The sequence below is a fragment of the Tasmannia lanceolata genome, unplaced genomic scaffold, assembly GCF_043159265.1.
Source record: "Tasmannia lanceolata isolate RefF3 unplaced genomic scaffold, GAP_Taslan_0.1 ptg000024l, whole genome shotgun sequence".
NCBI lineage: Eukaryota > Viridiplantae > Streptophyta > Magnoliopsida > Canellales > Winteraceae > Tasmannia > Tasmannia lanceolata.
The window spans coordinates 6,273,162-6,289,004 of NW_027518701.1; the positions used below are offsets into that span (position 1 = coordinate 6,273,162).

General features: G+C 38.5%; 1 protein-coding gene across 1 annotated transcript in view; it reads right to left on the reverse strand.

Moving 5' to 3' along the window:
* LOC143857134 (uncharacterized) overlaps positions 1-15,125 on the reverse strand; it is a 43,848-nt gene extending 28,723 nt beyond the window's left edge. The window contains exons 1-3 of the mRNA XM_077367452.1: positions 14,967-15,125; positions 11,637-12,051; positions 4,004-4,250 (exon numbers count right to left, since the gene is read on the reverse strand). Of these exons, the coding sequence (XP_077223567.1) occupies positions 4,004-4,250; positions 11,637-12,029 (640 nt within the window). The 5' untranslated portion in view covers positions 12,030-12,051; positions 14,967-15,125. The remainder of the gene's footprint in view (positions 1-4,003; positions 4,251-11,636; positions 12,052-14,966) is intronic.
* Positions 15,126-15,843: the final 718 nt, after the last annotated feature.

Consider the following 15,843-nt stretch of genomic DNA (forward strand, 5'->3'; position numbering starts at 1 on the left):
AAAATCAACAGGCAAGAAAATATTTCCTTTTCAGTAAAAAGGAAGTTGCTAACTCGTAAAAAAAAAGGTTCAAATAAAGGCACCAGTTCATATTTAAGCTAGGAGAGACTCAAGCATACATGAGACAAACAAATCAACCCCATTATCAGCAAAGCAATCACGAGTTATGCGTGCTTCCTATTGTAAAAGACAAATACATAGTCACCCCCCGTGAGAAAGACATAAAATCTCATAAAAAGAAGCCATGTTTCACCTGCACCCCCGTCACCCAATCAAATGGCATTGAGGAAATCCCTCAAAGGTCACATCACCAAAGTGCATTTAACATTCTTTGACTTTTACATTTTAGAGTGACGTGCAGCCAATGGGGGAGCCCTTTCATCTCATTTTTGCAAGGGCTCCCTTCAGTCTAGATTCCTCTTAACAAAAATATTTATACATAATACATGCACCACATTTTGCGTGAAATTCATATAAATATAATTGTGTAATGCATACTAGTATATTATACAACGACTACAATTACAATTTTAGTTTATGCATTTCGATCATTTCAATTTCGGTGGGGGTGGAAACCGAAACATTTCGGTCGTTTTGTGTCGGTTTCAGTGAAAATTTATAACCGTAGAGCGAAAAGGTGGTCAATGTAAAAGTGAATCGACTCGGCTAAGTAGACGATTGGCGCGGGAGGTTTTAAACAGTGTATCTAACATGTAGGAGTGATATAGGGTCGGAGTACACTGTTGGCGTATCTGTTCACTCACAGGCGGACAGTTGGAAAAATATGAGAAACTGAAATTTCTGATACTTTCCAAAATATTATTTTTTATGAACTTTGAAAATCTGACTCGAGAGGAAAAATAGAATTAGATGTGAGGCCAGAATTTTCAGTGTATGTGAAAGGGAATCCAAGGTGACCGCAGAAGGCAATCATCCTTTCTTCATCCACGTGTGTCCCTCAACAAGTGGTGGAGAACTTGATAGTGTGTGCACTTTTTTTTTCAGTAGTTCAAAGACAACCAGTTGCCTGGACAACAGGACAAGTTTGGGAACTGAAAGTTGATGAGAGTAACTGGGGCAACCAGAGGTTGACATCATTAATGGTTTCAATCATGATGCTCATAGTCATAGGTGATGGCATCTTGCTTTGTGGAGCATATTTGCCCAGAAATTTTCACACAGAGCTAGAATCCTTGTCCATTAATTCAATTAATTCAGTGTTTATACATAAAACGATACTAGCACAATATTATTAGATGGGTAGTGAAATGTGATTCCAATAGGGCATCTAAACCTTGCCCTCTGGGTACCATACAGGAAGGCAGCCACAATGAGTGGAGTCACATCCTACGCATAGTTAGGAATTGTTTTTGCAATAATATTGGAGTTTCTCCCAAGCCATTATGTTACTTTTGTTTTTTTGTTTTTTGTAGATTTCCATAATGAAGAGGAACTATTGGTTTAAAAAAAAATCAGTGCTAATGACTTGTGCAAAAGCTATAGGCCCCCAGAAACCATTAGGTGATGTTTTTTTTTTTTCATTTTAAAACATTACAAAATGAGCTCTAATTAAATGACGAAAGTTCTTTTCCATATAAGTCCAAAATAAAAAACAAAGGTGACTGCTTACAACTTACAAGTCAATGAACAAAAGAAAGTAAGACAGAGATATATGGACAAAACACTACGATTTTGAAGAACAAATATTTTTTTATAATCGCCACTTTCATTAAAAAGAGACCGAGATGGTCAAGATACAAGAGTGGAAAGAGATACAAAAGAGGAAAGAAACATAGACAGAACAAGATTCAAAAAAGCAGAAGAAATCAAAAGGGAGAGAGTCAAATAACGCCAAGGACTCTTTCGACACCCCCAACCTTGCCAAGCTATCGGCAACCTCATTTGCTGATCTACGCACATGCTTAAACTGTAACGCCTTTGATCTCTTGCAATCACCTATCTCATCAAAGTATTTGTCAAACCTCCAAGGATGCTTTTGGGCTCCTTTGAGCCACTTTATGACGTTTAAGGAATCCCCTTCTACCACCACATTATCCACACTATTAGATGCCAAAAGTTTTATGCCTTGATGAGCCACACGAACCTTGGCCTCCGATCCACTCTGATGGGCCCCACAAAAGCCCAAACTATTTCCGCTTGATTGTTTCTTAACAACACGCCCCCCCCCCCCCCCCCCCCCCCCGGCAAAATATATATATATATACTAGCCGGGCCTGGATTGCCCATGCTAGAGCCGTCAAAGTTGAATTTTAGGAAACCCGGACGGAGGAAGATCCCAACTTTGGGATATTTTTTGCTTCTTTTCCACATCACGATATACCTCTTGCCAACCTTCACAAAGGTCGTAAGCCGATACAAATCGGTGGAAGAGTTTTTACCTAGGAGATAGTCAATGTGATCACCTAGATGAATAGGAAGGAGGGGCCTCTCGAGACTCCTTTAAATAATCTTGCATTTCTTTCTTTTCATAGTACCCATATTGTGGCTAACAAAGAGACATTCCAAAAGATCTTTCCTTTTTTCTTCCAAGGAACCGAAGACCATACATGTAGAAGCTCAATGAGAGATTCAGGAAAAACCCAATGCATTCCAAAACGGTTGAGCAACTTGCCCCAAACCACCCTAGCCACTTTGCAATGAAGAAGGAGATGATTAGCTTACTCTCCTGCTTCAATACAAAGAACACAGTGATCTACAAATTTTCTCAAAATGTCCACCGTGTGAATCCTACCACAGCAAACCGCCCAACCAAATACACTGACTCTTGGAGGAACTTGGATTGACCACACTTTGGTGAATTTTGCAGACACAGGGCATACTACCAATTGATGGAAGAAAGATTTTACAGTGAATTCACCCGATAAATTCCAGATCAAAACCCTCTTATCCTCCCCATCTTGCTTAAAATAGTCTTCTTCAAGAACCTCGAAAAGCCTTGCAACAGATGTTGTCTCCCAATCGAAAGCGTTTCTTCTAAAAATCGATTTCCAAACTATCATCCCTTCTCTTTTTCCCATGAAATCCATAACATAACCATCCTTATTCACGGCCATAGCAAACAGGTCTGGAAACATAGCTTTGAGTGACTGATTCGAGCACCATTTATCTAACCAGAATCGGATCCTGCTTCCGTCATATACTCTGAATCGTATACCCTCCTCAAACAAAGAATTGATGCTCAGAATATCCTTCCATACCGTCTTGCCAGGTTGTCTGAATCTGACATATGAAGTCCAATGACCCAGTAAAGCATCGTATTTACCTTCAATACTCTCACCCACAAGTGATTTTCCTCCTTATCAAACCTTCACAGCCACTTGCCTAGAAGTGATAAATTCATTTCCTTAATTCTCCCGATGCCGAGCCCACCACTCTTGATCGGTTTACATACTGACTTTCCACTTTACCAATGGAAACCCATTCTTATCTTTGGATCCCCCCATAAAAACCTTCTTTGAATCTTTTCAATCTTCTTAACCATATTCATGGGACATCTAAAAACCGACATTTGATAGATTGGGACATTATCCAAGTCCCACACTCATGGGACTTACTCTGATGAAGAACAATTGCTTACATGAATACAAGATTAGAAATCCAAATGTAGCATAACAAAAAATCAAAGGTGCAGAATTATGAAGATGATAAATAACAATATTGATGCAGTTCGCCATTGAAATAGAAGGTACTGAAGCAGTTACTATATGCAGTCATCGAGCACTGGCAAGAATAGTTTGACTGTCTATTTCCTATGTATATCCACATCAGATATGACCACAATGATAAGCAATTAGACAACAAGATATAAAACGGTGCACCGGGAATCTGCTCCAAATAACAGATTCACCATTTACATAATTAAATTAATGAAAGAAGAGTAAATCAATCAGCAAATAAACTGAAAAAGAGGTAATAAATTAAACCAGATATTTGCAAAAGATAAATCAAACAATCTCCAATAGAACACAATATGAATATATACCATCTTGTGTCAGATCGTCAAATATTGACATGATCTCAGTCTTCAAATGGGTTGGTTCAACTGTAGCGGCAAACTTGCCCAGGTTTGATGCAGCGGATCTTCTCACCATTGGCATATCATCTTGACACAACTGGCTGTATATAGACCGTAGTTCCGCCTTTAATAGCTCCGATGCACTCGGATAAGCAATATGAAACAGTCCGCAGGATGAAACTCGAGCAGTAAACCACTCACCAGCTGCTAGTCTCTGTAGGTACAAATTTATAGCATGTGAAGAGATTCGAACATAAAATAAATATCAAAAGTAGAAAAGTATATTCTTGAAAAAGAAAATTATGATTTAGCGGACACTTTGAATTTATTGCCGACACACATGTCCTTCCGTGTCCGACACGACACCTGTGTCCACACGTGTCGACACTCCTTTGGACACTTTTAAAGGTATTGCTAGAAGTTTTAGACTTAATGTGGGCATGTGGACACATTTTTGTATCGTGTCAAGTATGACATCCAGTTTTATTATTGAATATTTGGTTTATCTCTTTTATTATTAAGTCTTCTTTTATTATAAACTCTTCTTTTAGCTATTCTTTAACTAATATTTGTTGCTATATCCCCACTCATAAACCTAAAACCCTAAACAATCTCTTCTTCAAAAAAAATAACCCTAAACAATCTCTTATTCCAATACTATATTCATTGTATCATATTGATCTCCCTTTCTCAACTCATGAAGTTGTATCTATAAATCATGATTATACCGTGTCCCCGTTTCTGAATTTTGGGGGTTTGCCGTTTCCCTGTTTCTGAATTTTGGGGGTTTGACGTGCTGACACTCCGTGTCCGTATCGACACGCGACACTCGTGTTCGTGTCCACAGGCATAATTAAAGCAATAGAAAAGTTAACATGAAAACAAATTTTAAGTATGTACATCATGCAGTGACTGAGTTCAAAATTTTCATAGCTACAAAAAGGTTTTGACAGACCTAATTCTTTTAGGAATAACTGCCAATGCTCCTCTTGGTCCATTTCAGGAGACGAAAAACTTTAAAAATTGGAAACAGACACTTGCAGTAAACATAAATAAAACTAAGCGATCAGTATTGTCTTCTATTTCCCCTATAGTTTTTTTATAGTAAGTGATACTTTATTGCAAATTTCAGCAGAATTACAGATCAATCGTAATCGCAGCAGAAATTACTACCAAAAAACAAAACAAAAAGAAAACTTAGGGGATGAGCCCAACAAATACAGTCTCTACATCTGAAATCCCCTTACGTTGCCCAATTTGCTGAATCAATCCACCACAGATATGTTCAGTACAGTACACCTCAAGCTATGGAAGAATGCTTCTATAATGGAAATGAATCGCTGTCTACAGACTACAGCTTCATTTGCTAGTTTTCCGCCATCTTATTCGCTGCTCCAAATTTATGTTGAACTAACGGATTGGTTTCATGCAAAGGTCTAGAATATACTTGATGATACTAGCTAATATCTATGGCCACTTTGGATTTTTATTCACCCTTGCAAATCACTTTGGTAAATCTCCAACAATGAGTTCACCACTAGATGAGATGAAGATCTTTAGCCCGCAAATTAGAGCCCTTACGTTTGCTTTGTTGGAGTCACAAACACCAGCTGGACCAGAATACACATTAAGTACATTCCCATTTAAGTCACAGAAAACTCCTCCCACGCCAGCTCAGCCTGGTTTACCCCTCGAGCTACCATTAAACTTGAGTTTGATCCATCCACTAGGAGGGACCAACCACTTGGGAAATGCTCTCGGGAAGGATCGGAAGTTATGTTGCATGGATTCTTTGTCCCCCTATGCCGAATATGTGTCGACACGTCTCCGCATCCGAATCAGACATGGATTCATGTGGGACACACCTGTTGTCGTAGCCGTGTCCCACACGAATCCTAATTTTTTCGGGCAAATCCAATTCATCGTTCTCTTTTGAAATGTGAATCCTGTATATTTTTCCTTTAGACGTATTTTCTTCTTAATTTTTTTTATATGTAAGCACAACCAGTACTCTTTTAATAAAAATCCTAGCGCCTCTACCCTCGAACATCGACTCCCTTCCTCCTTCAACTCTCTTAATACAAAACTCACCTCAACCCTCTACCCTCAAATTTTTCATGAATATATATATATAGAGAGAGAGGAAAAGGATTGTGAGCTTGAGCGCTGGAACCTTATGGTGCGCTTGAGCTCTCAAACCCATGTGGCCCACATTGTTAGGATGATCCAAAGCATTCATTTGAAAGGCCCTTACATAGATAGGGTGTGTACAAAAAATCAGCTCCATAGGATCATCCTAACCCATCCATTTGTGGAGGTCAAAATGGACAGACCACAAATCTGCCCATTTTTGCCCTCCACTTTTGGAGGGGTTAGGATGATTCAATGGAGCTAAATTTGGTACACACCCTATCTATGATAAGGCCTTGCAAATGAATGGTTTGGATCCTCACAAAAATTGTGGGACTCATGTGATTGGTGCACTCAAGCACACCATTTGATTCCAGCGCTCAAGCGCACCAACACATTCCTCATATATATACATATAAATTTTAAAAATTTTATTTTATTTAAAAATTACCGAATCTGAATCCTACTTTTGGGGGTTTGCCGAATCCGTGTTGGATCCCGACACGTGAATCCAAATCCATGCAACGATTCCGAACTAAACAATATGTGTCTCACTCGACCATTTGTATCTACTCTCGTTGATGTATCTTTCTTTGTAACTTGACCACCTTCGTCTTTCTATTAATAAATTGGCTATCATTTTCCAAATAATAATAATAATAATAATAATTAGTCGCTAAGAGGGCAGAAGTCTCTCTCTCTCTCTCTCTCTCTCTCTCTCTCTCTCTCTCTCTCTCTCTCTCTCTCTCTCTCTCTCTCTCTCTCTACAGAATGAGGATAATATTCATTTGATCTTGATCTTTGGGGAGAATGGCCATTGGAAGGAGATTGCGGGAATCTGTGGTTGAAAGAATTGAAAGGAGACTGGAGACGTGGAAGAGGAATCTTGTTTCCAGAGAGGGTAGACTTGTATTAGTCAAAGCGGTTTTCACTAATATTCCCATTTATTATCTGTCTTTGTTCAAATGCCCGATTAGTGTTGTATTGCGGATTGAACAAATCCAACGTAGATTCGTGGGGAGGTAATGTCGAGAAGAAAGGTATTCCTTTAGTGAGATGAGAAAAAGGTGTGCCTCCCTATCAAGAAAGGTGGTTTGGGTATTAGAAGAGAAGGAATTTAACCATGCTTTGTTGGGGAAGTGGTTATGGAGATTTGGAGAAGAACAAAGTCAAATGTGGGTTAGGGTGATTGGAAGTAAATATGTAAATATGTTTGTTGGCAGACAAGTGGGAATCTGATAACCGGTTCAAAAAGCAAGGTTTGACGATGTGGCGTGACATTTTGAAAATGTCTGATGTGTTTAATTTAAGTATTAGGTTTAAAGTCTATAAGGGGGATAGGATCAAATGTTGGAGTGATGTGTGGTATGCAGATGCACCTCTTAAGGATGTATTCCCGGATCTATATAGAGTTGCTTCTATGAAAGAAGCATTCTTTTGCGATTGCTTTGTCCGCAATGGAGGTGGTTTAGTTTGGTCGCCGGTATTTAGAAGGAATTTCTTTGATAGGGAGTTAGAGTTGGTATCTCAGTTTCTTATGCTTCTAGATGGATGTTACATTAAGAGGATTAGGTTGGATAAAAGAGTATGGACTGCAAAATCTTCTGGGATCTTCTCTGTCAAATCTTTCTATCTTTTTTTTGGTGCCCGTTGGTGTATCCTCTATCTCAACCAAGGTTTGGAAATCTCATAGCCCGCCTAGAGTTTGTGTCTTCGCGTGGGCGGATGTCGTGATCGGATTCAAACGATTAACTTCCTTCGTAAGCGTGGTATGATGCTTGTTGATCATTGTCCTCTTTGATTGAGGGATGGGGAATCTGTGGGTCATCTCTTCATGCATTGTTCCTTTACTCCTCAGATATGGAGCTATATCCTTCTGAGGTTCGGCATCGTTTGGGTCTTTCCTTTATATGTGCCGGATTTGTTGCTTCAATGGGGACTTTTTCAGTGGAGAAGGAAAGGTACATTGTTGTGGAATATTTGTTTGCTTGCTTCATGGTGGGTGATTTGGAAGGGAGAAATTCTAGAGTATTTGAGGGGATTGCCAAATCTCCGTATTGGCTTTACATGAAAATTATTGCTCTCTCGATTTCTGGGTCAAAATGTCTTCAAGCTGTCCGCTTTGTATCGGCCTTCGAATTATGGGAGGCGTGGAGGGAAGTTTGCTTTAGTAGGAAGGGAGGGCCTCGGATAGTTCAGAGGTGGGAGGCTCCTCCTATTGGCATGCTCAAAATGAACTTTGATGGGTCAAGTCTTGGTAACCCGGGTCCGGGTGAGGTTGGCAGTTTGTGCCGTGATGATTGTAGTTATGTGGTGTGGGCTTATTCCGGCCCTCTTGGGATTTGTGATGCGTTAGAGGCCTAAGTGAAGGCGGTATATTACGGGATTAAAAGACTAGATAAAGAAAGTATGGATCGTACAATTGTGGAGGGGGATTCACTTAATGTGATTCGGTGGTTGAGAGGGGCGGTGGTGCTCCCTTGGAGATTTTCTTCTATTTTTGATGAAATAGAAGATCTAATCTTGGGCTCTGCTATAGTGTTTAATCATGTGCAGCGGTCGGCTAATGGGGAGGTAGATTCGTTGGCAAGGGAGGAGTAATCATGTATGGGTTTGGAGTGGTTTGATTTCCTTCCTCCGTGAGAGTTGTATTGCTTTTTTTTGTTTTTTATGTTCTTGTGTTTTTTGTTCTCTTGTTGTGGTCCTCCTCGGCCCACTTCCTTTTTTCATTAATGATATTATTCTGCCATTTCCAAAAAAAAAAGAGAGAAGCAACTCTCCATGAGAATTCTAATTTCTAGGCAAAAAGGCAAAGAAGTAGATTTATCCCAATACGATCAAGAACAAGAGAAAGAACTGATGCAACTTCTTTACGTTTTTCCCAAATGATGGTTTTCCAATTTCTAAGCATTTCATGAGTTCAAAAGATGACATTCCCCTACTATTATGCGCCCATTGGATGAGATCAATTTTTATATTCATTAACATTCTTCCCAATGCCCTGCTCTTGTCCTTGAAAATTTAGTTGTTCCATTCCTTCCAAATTTGCCAACCATTACCAAAGTGACATGGCACCAAAGAAGCTTTCTGGTACTTCCAAAAAACTCCCACCCCAATTAACAATAGTCTTCTTGATTGGCGATGGAAAAATCCATGAAACTCCAAAAGGCCAGAACTATTCATAATGCCATACGGCCCATACCAAAGGTGATAAGAGAATTAGCAATTGACTATTAGATGATCTAAATCTTTCTTCGCTTCTTTACAACGGATACACATACTAGCAATCTCCTTCTAAGCATATGAAACTTCATTTCATTTTTTTTTTTTCATTACCATCCAAGAGATAGCAAGTCAAAATTGTCTCCTTTTAAGCATATGACACTTCATTTTATTTTTATCTTTTGGCATTACCATCCAAGAGAAAGCTACAGCTCTCAGTGGAGCAATAGCTTTCCAATGTCTACCAATAAGAGATGTTCACCCATCCGATTCCATTAAGTTATGAAAAAAGTAGGACGAAAAAAATCCATTGGAGTCTGGAATGCATAATCCTTGAAACTGGGTCACGACTACAACAATAGTAATTGCTCAAGCAAACCAAGAAGAGAAGTTATCAATTTCTCTATCTTCAAAACCCCTTCCAAGTCATATCCCAAAAGATTGTCCAGTCCCCATTCTCTCAATATAGTCACAAACTCTCGCCCATCTATCGGTCGCTAAAAGATATAGGTCCAGAAATGCATGGTGCTACAATGACTCACTTATACATAGATCCTCCCAAAACCTAATGCCCTCCCCCTCCCCACCCTATACTTAATTCTAGACTACAAAGATCTTGGATCACAAATAGACCGGCATGCACCAGAACCTTTACCTAATGGCGGTTTCCTCCCTCTCAATCCCCTCAACCCTTCCCATATTCGTTGCCAATAATTTTTCTCCACAAATACCTCTTTCTCCTCACCATATCTCACCATCCATTTTCCAATGAGTGGCTTATTTCTCAAACTTATTTTACCAAAGCCAATTCCCTCTTTCTTTTTTTAATCTACACACCTTCCATATCATGAGATGCTGGATTTTTTTTATTAGATTTTGTTCTTTTTAATTAGATTCCCTTCCATATCATGAGATGCTGGATTTTTTTAATTAGATTTTATTCCTTTTAATTAGATTCCATTCCATCCCAGAAAAAGTCCATTTGGAGCTTCTCTATTTTACTTGCCACTTTTGCAGGTATCTTGAAGAGTGATATAAAGCACAAAGGTAGATTAGTCAAAGCCGCCAGCAAATGTTACCCACATTTGCAAAAAATGCCCTAGAACTCCATCAAACCTAAGTCTGATGAATCTAACTGGCAGAGACTGCCTAAGACATTGAAGATGGGCTCCAGTCATTAGGAGGCTGAGCAGATGATAACCGCCAAAAAATAGATGCAAGAATAAACCAAACTTGTCAAAACAATTCATGGGGGCAAGTAACTTTTCAATTCCGATAGGACTATAGTAAAACACCGAGTGTTGTATGTTTTTTGAGTTATATAGCTTCGACGCACCCATAGCCACTTGCCGCAAAGACAACATAGGCTTTCTGAGATGATTTGGCCTGGTAATGCCATAATCCAAGGGAAAACAGAAGCCTGACCACAATTGATGGACCAAGTCGCCTTACACACTCTACATATAGGTAAAAACCAAAGAATATGTGGCATTAGAAAGACTGAAATGGAAAAGAGAAAATTGGATTCAAGTGAATAAGAAAAGGAGAATGATGAAAAAAATGGCTATAGGTGTCAGTTGCCATGTACCTTGATTTTGATTTTTTCTTTTTTTTAATACACTTTTCATGTCTAAGTTACAAAATGCATGACCACTAGTACGGCTCACGCAAGCAATAGCAACGGTCAACCATTTGTCTGTTATCAAATTATTGATAGAAACTAAAAGTTCAATATACATGGACCAATAGTCCAATACAATTAATGATACTAGTCTGAAGGCGGAGAGAGCAAAACATCGGTTGTGTGTTTTTTACTGATTGATTTATGTCTTTCTTATAATATATTATATATTATTATTTTATTCCCTAGGCTCGCCATATGGCATAGCCATGGGGCTTCGCATGTGTGAAGTCTTGTGTGGACAAAACATGGGGTTGTGTTTGTGCCAAGATATTGCTGGCTCCTAATAAAATTACACTCATAACTGATGAAAAGTTTACAATGCCTAGAATTTCTTGGATTGATCAAGAACACAACAATATGATAGAAGATTTTCCAAATACAAAGTGTAACCTCCTACAAGACAATGAAATGTCCAAGGAGTTACGAAATTACTCAGCATTTGTAAATTAGATTCCAGGGGAAGAAGGGAAGAAAATTTAGAGAAGAAACAAGTAATGACCAACCATTAGGGGAAACCTGGAAGGCAAAACTAATCCACAAGCAAATAATGCGAAATAATCTTACCTTAACCAGAGGAATGAACCAGTCTACTAAATCACTTTCCTTCATCTGGGCCCCAATTCGACACAACGATTCCATGGCTTTGTCCCTTACAACAGTTTCCTCCACAGTGCATAGAGTTTCCAAAGGGGGAAGCAAAACATGGGCATAATCCACTCCCCCGACATAGGGAATAAATACCCCCAATTCTTCCGCCATTGCAAGAAGTACCTCATCATCGTCGTCATTGTTTTCACTAAGAAAAGGAATCAACTCTTTTCTGGTTCTCTCCTCACCAAGAGCCCGTGCAATTGTTGAAAGCCTGCGAATGGAGTTCAAACGCAGCTGAATGTCTTCATTTTTTAGTTCATCTATCAAAATAGCAATTGGATATAGTGGCTCATCAATCATAGCCATTAGATTTCCCAAGTTCTGACCGCTGCAAATGCAAAAAAGAAACGTTACAAATTGTCAATTTCAACAGCAATAAGCAGAAAATGCAAGATGTATGTTAAAATATGGCATTAATTAGAAGTATCTAATAAGAAATCCAGGACAGGAAAGAAATACCAACAAAGATAAAGCCAGATAATTGCAAGAAAAATTGATACAATAAAAACCTCTGGTACGCGTCACCCAGCAGATAAAGTATATTACATAGAGATTGGCGACTTCCATTCATGTTTTCCATTGGTGCAAATCCAATCACCTCGATTTGGGATGAAAATCAACTCCCTATTATAGAAAATTCCTAGAAATGAAATTCTGGCACTTCAACTTAGAATAGAAAATTGCCTTCCCATAAAACCCCAAGAAAAGATGGAAGCAGCATTGGCAAACATCTATAGAGTCATTGACTGCAGAGCTAGAAATTATAGAGCCTTAGGCTGTGCCTACCTAAAAACTTCTGAAAGGCAGATGGTTTGGAATCCTAAGTGTACAGATGGGCTGGCCTATAGACGCTGGGGAGAAATTTGAGCAAGATGGGATTTCCCCCATGACAACTTGGTCTTCAAGGACAAAAGGAATCATTTAGTAGAACTTCCACCAGGAAATGCAGGGTTGTGGGTTGCTTTCGCTAACATATGGCTCTGGTTTCACTAGTAAATAAGATTGCAATTGGCACTTAATGAAGGGTGGTGGGTTACTTTCGCTAAAATATGGCTCCGGTTTCACTAATAGATAACAATTAAATTGGAACTCAACTTGAAAAAGACAACATATCTCCAATAAGAATTTTCAAGAACACTGAAGGGCACATTTACTGCATAAAGCTGAGTTGTAGAGGCTTACCATAAAATTCTGGAAATCAGGTGGGGTAGGAGTATAACTTGTACAGAAGGGCTAGCCAATGAGTGTCTTAAACAGTTTATGTGTCTCTAACAATAGCTTGACAAGATTTGTATTCCCAACCCGTACGGGTGTGGCTCTTTGGCTTAAAGTCATGGGTATGCTCCCCATTGACGCGAGTTTGGATCCCCATGGGCTTACCCGATGCGCGTGGTTTACGGGTGATTGAGCGCATCCGTAGGGAGTAGTCCCACCCTAAAAATTGGGTGTGGGGATACCCTATCTCATTAAAAAAAAAGATTTTTTTCCCCGACAATAATTTATGGTATTCTATTTTTCTCCGCTTCATTTTTCTTTGGCGATGAAAGAGATATATTAAAAAAGAAGAGAGGAATTACAGGGAAGGATATTTCCCCCACTAAAAGTACATCCCTAAAAGTTCTCCACTTTAGCAAGTGAGTTTTTTTTTTTTTACTTTTTCTTCTGCTGCTTTCTCATTTTTCATTTTTGAAAAAAAATACCCTGCTCTCCATCGTATTGATGCAATTCCTACCTTGACAAGACAAGTAGATGCCTTGACGAGACAGATAGGTAGGGTAATGCGAGAACCACAGTTCGTGTCAAAAAACAGAATAGCAACATGTCAACAAAAGCTGATAGCCCTTTAAGAAATTCCAGCAAACAAGCAGAATGTGGTTAACCCATTAACCAAGCAGAATGTGGTTAACCCCTTACAAAATATCACCAACCAAGCAGAATGTGGTTAACCCTTTAAGAAATATCACCAATCAAGCAGAATGTGGTTAACCCATTAACCAACCGGAAGGTGGTCATAGGAATTAACTAGGAACAGGGGGAAAAAACCTATGAAGAAATAGAAGAGATCCCTTCCCATGACCATGCATAGGATGTTGATGTTACGAAGCACGGGGGATTGGTTGAAAGGCTCCTTCAAGCTCTAATATATATGAAGAAAGTTGTGGGGATTTTTCAAAATGCTTAGATAATCTGAAATGTGATGGGATATGTTTGATGAAGGGCTCAGCTATACTAATTACTAATGAAGTGGATGATCTCTTGAAAAGTTCTGACAATTACATCCATGATTACCATTTTAATTTCATTGAAAGAAAATGATGACTATACGGAGAAAGAAGCTTCTTATAATGATCATGAAGTGGATGAACGAGATAATTCAACATGACAATTTTGAAGCTTCAGAGATATTTAATTAAAAGTTCTCAATTGAGGATACATAAGGAGTGTTTCTTAGTTTTTCAACAAGTTTTTGTCATGAAAAACATGAGTGGTTTGGGGGAGTCTTGAGTGAATAAAGGATAATAAATTGTAGAAATTTTACTTAAATTCTCTACATGTTACAAAAACTTAAACTACTACATATATATAGTAACTTCTATTTTTGAATGACAATACATATATAGTAATAAAAAATGATTTTGAAAAAAATGAGTTTTTGAAATCAAGTATGTATGCAAACTAGTAGAACCCAATAGTAGAAAGTTGATTAATAGAAAAAAAATTGAAAGAACCCGCATACAAATAAATGAATTGGAGTAGAAGAGGAAAAAGAAAAAAAGAGCTTCTCAAGAGTATGACATTTTAGTTTTTAGTTTTTCTTCAACAGCTTGAATAGAATAAAATCTTCAACAGCTTGAATAGAATAAAATCAAAAAATTAAAACAATAATAATAACACGACGGTTTGATATGGCCACTACCTGCAACTTAAGGAGGCGTTTGATGTGAAAAGCCTGAGTGTGTGTGTGTGACAGAGAGAGAGAAAAAAAGAAATCTAGGGTTCCCTCAACGTTGATCTAAGAAAAGGAGATTTATAGGGAGAGATCATAACAAATACAAAAAAACAGAGAGAGAGAGAGAGAGAACTAGGGTTCGGTATTTTTTGCCACACCGATAAAAAGCAAATCAACCCTTCTACTATTCCAATAACCTCGATCTCAGAAATAGAGATTTATAGGGAGAGATCATAGCAAATGCAGAGAGAGAGAGAGAGAGAGAGAGAGAGAGAGAGAGAGAGAGAGAGTACCTGGGCTATTGAGAAGGAAAAATTCTGGGCTTTCGGTAAGAAATGAGGGAAACCAGAAAGAGAGAGAGTTCAGGATCCTCTTTGGTTTTGAAGAAAGTTGTCCACCTAGGAAAGCATTTTCCGTTCTCTTTTCGAGAAAATTGTTTTAATCGTTTGGAAACATGAAAGAAATCTCTTTCCTAGAAAAGTATTTATTCTGTTCGGACACCCATCGACTAGAAAATCATTTCCATAGGTTGATCCTAACCCTCTGATCTATACAGGGACCGCACATTAGAGGGTTGATCCTAACCTCTATAGATTGAATGGTTAGGGTATCAACCTGTGGAAATGAATTTTGGGGCACAACTATTTAAATTGTGTCCCATCTTATGGACGGTTTGGATCATCCTATGGTGTGGGTTGTACGGTACTTTTCGAAAAATAATGAACTATGAGGTCTTTCATCATATAAAAACTCTAGACGAGACCTTCTCTAATAATTATAGGGAGATGATAGGAGCACCACCATGATTCAGTAATTACATTGTCCTAGCTTGTCTTTTCTTTTTTTAAATAGCTTGTGAGAGCTTTTTCGGAACTGTAATAACCTTTTGACAGCTCTTTAAATACTAAAAGACAAGATGTATTAGCGCAAATAACAAAACATGGTTTTGCTGATACCATCTCTCTAATTATATAGAGATTTTATATGGTGTAAGCAAGTATAGTCCACTATTTTTCAAAATGTACTATATGGCCCACCCCATAGGATGATCCAAACCATCCATTTGAAGGGGCACAAGTTAAGTAGGTTGCATGCAAACAATCATTTCCATAGGATATGGGTTGGCATTTGAGTGACCTGTCAAAATTGACCCGCGAGTCACCCAACCCG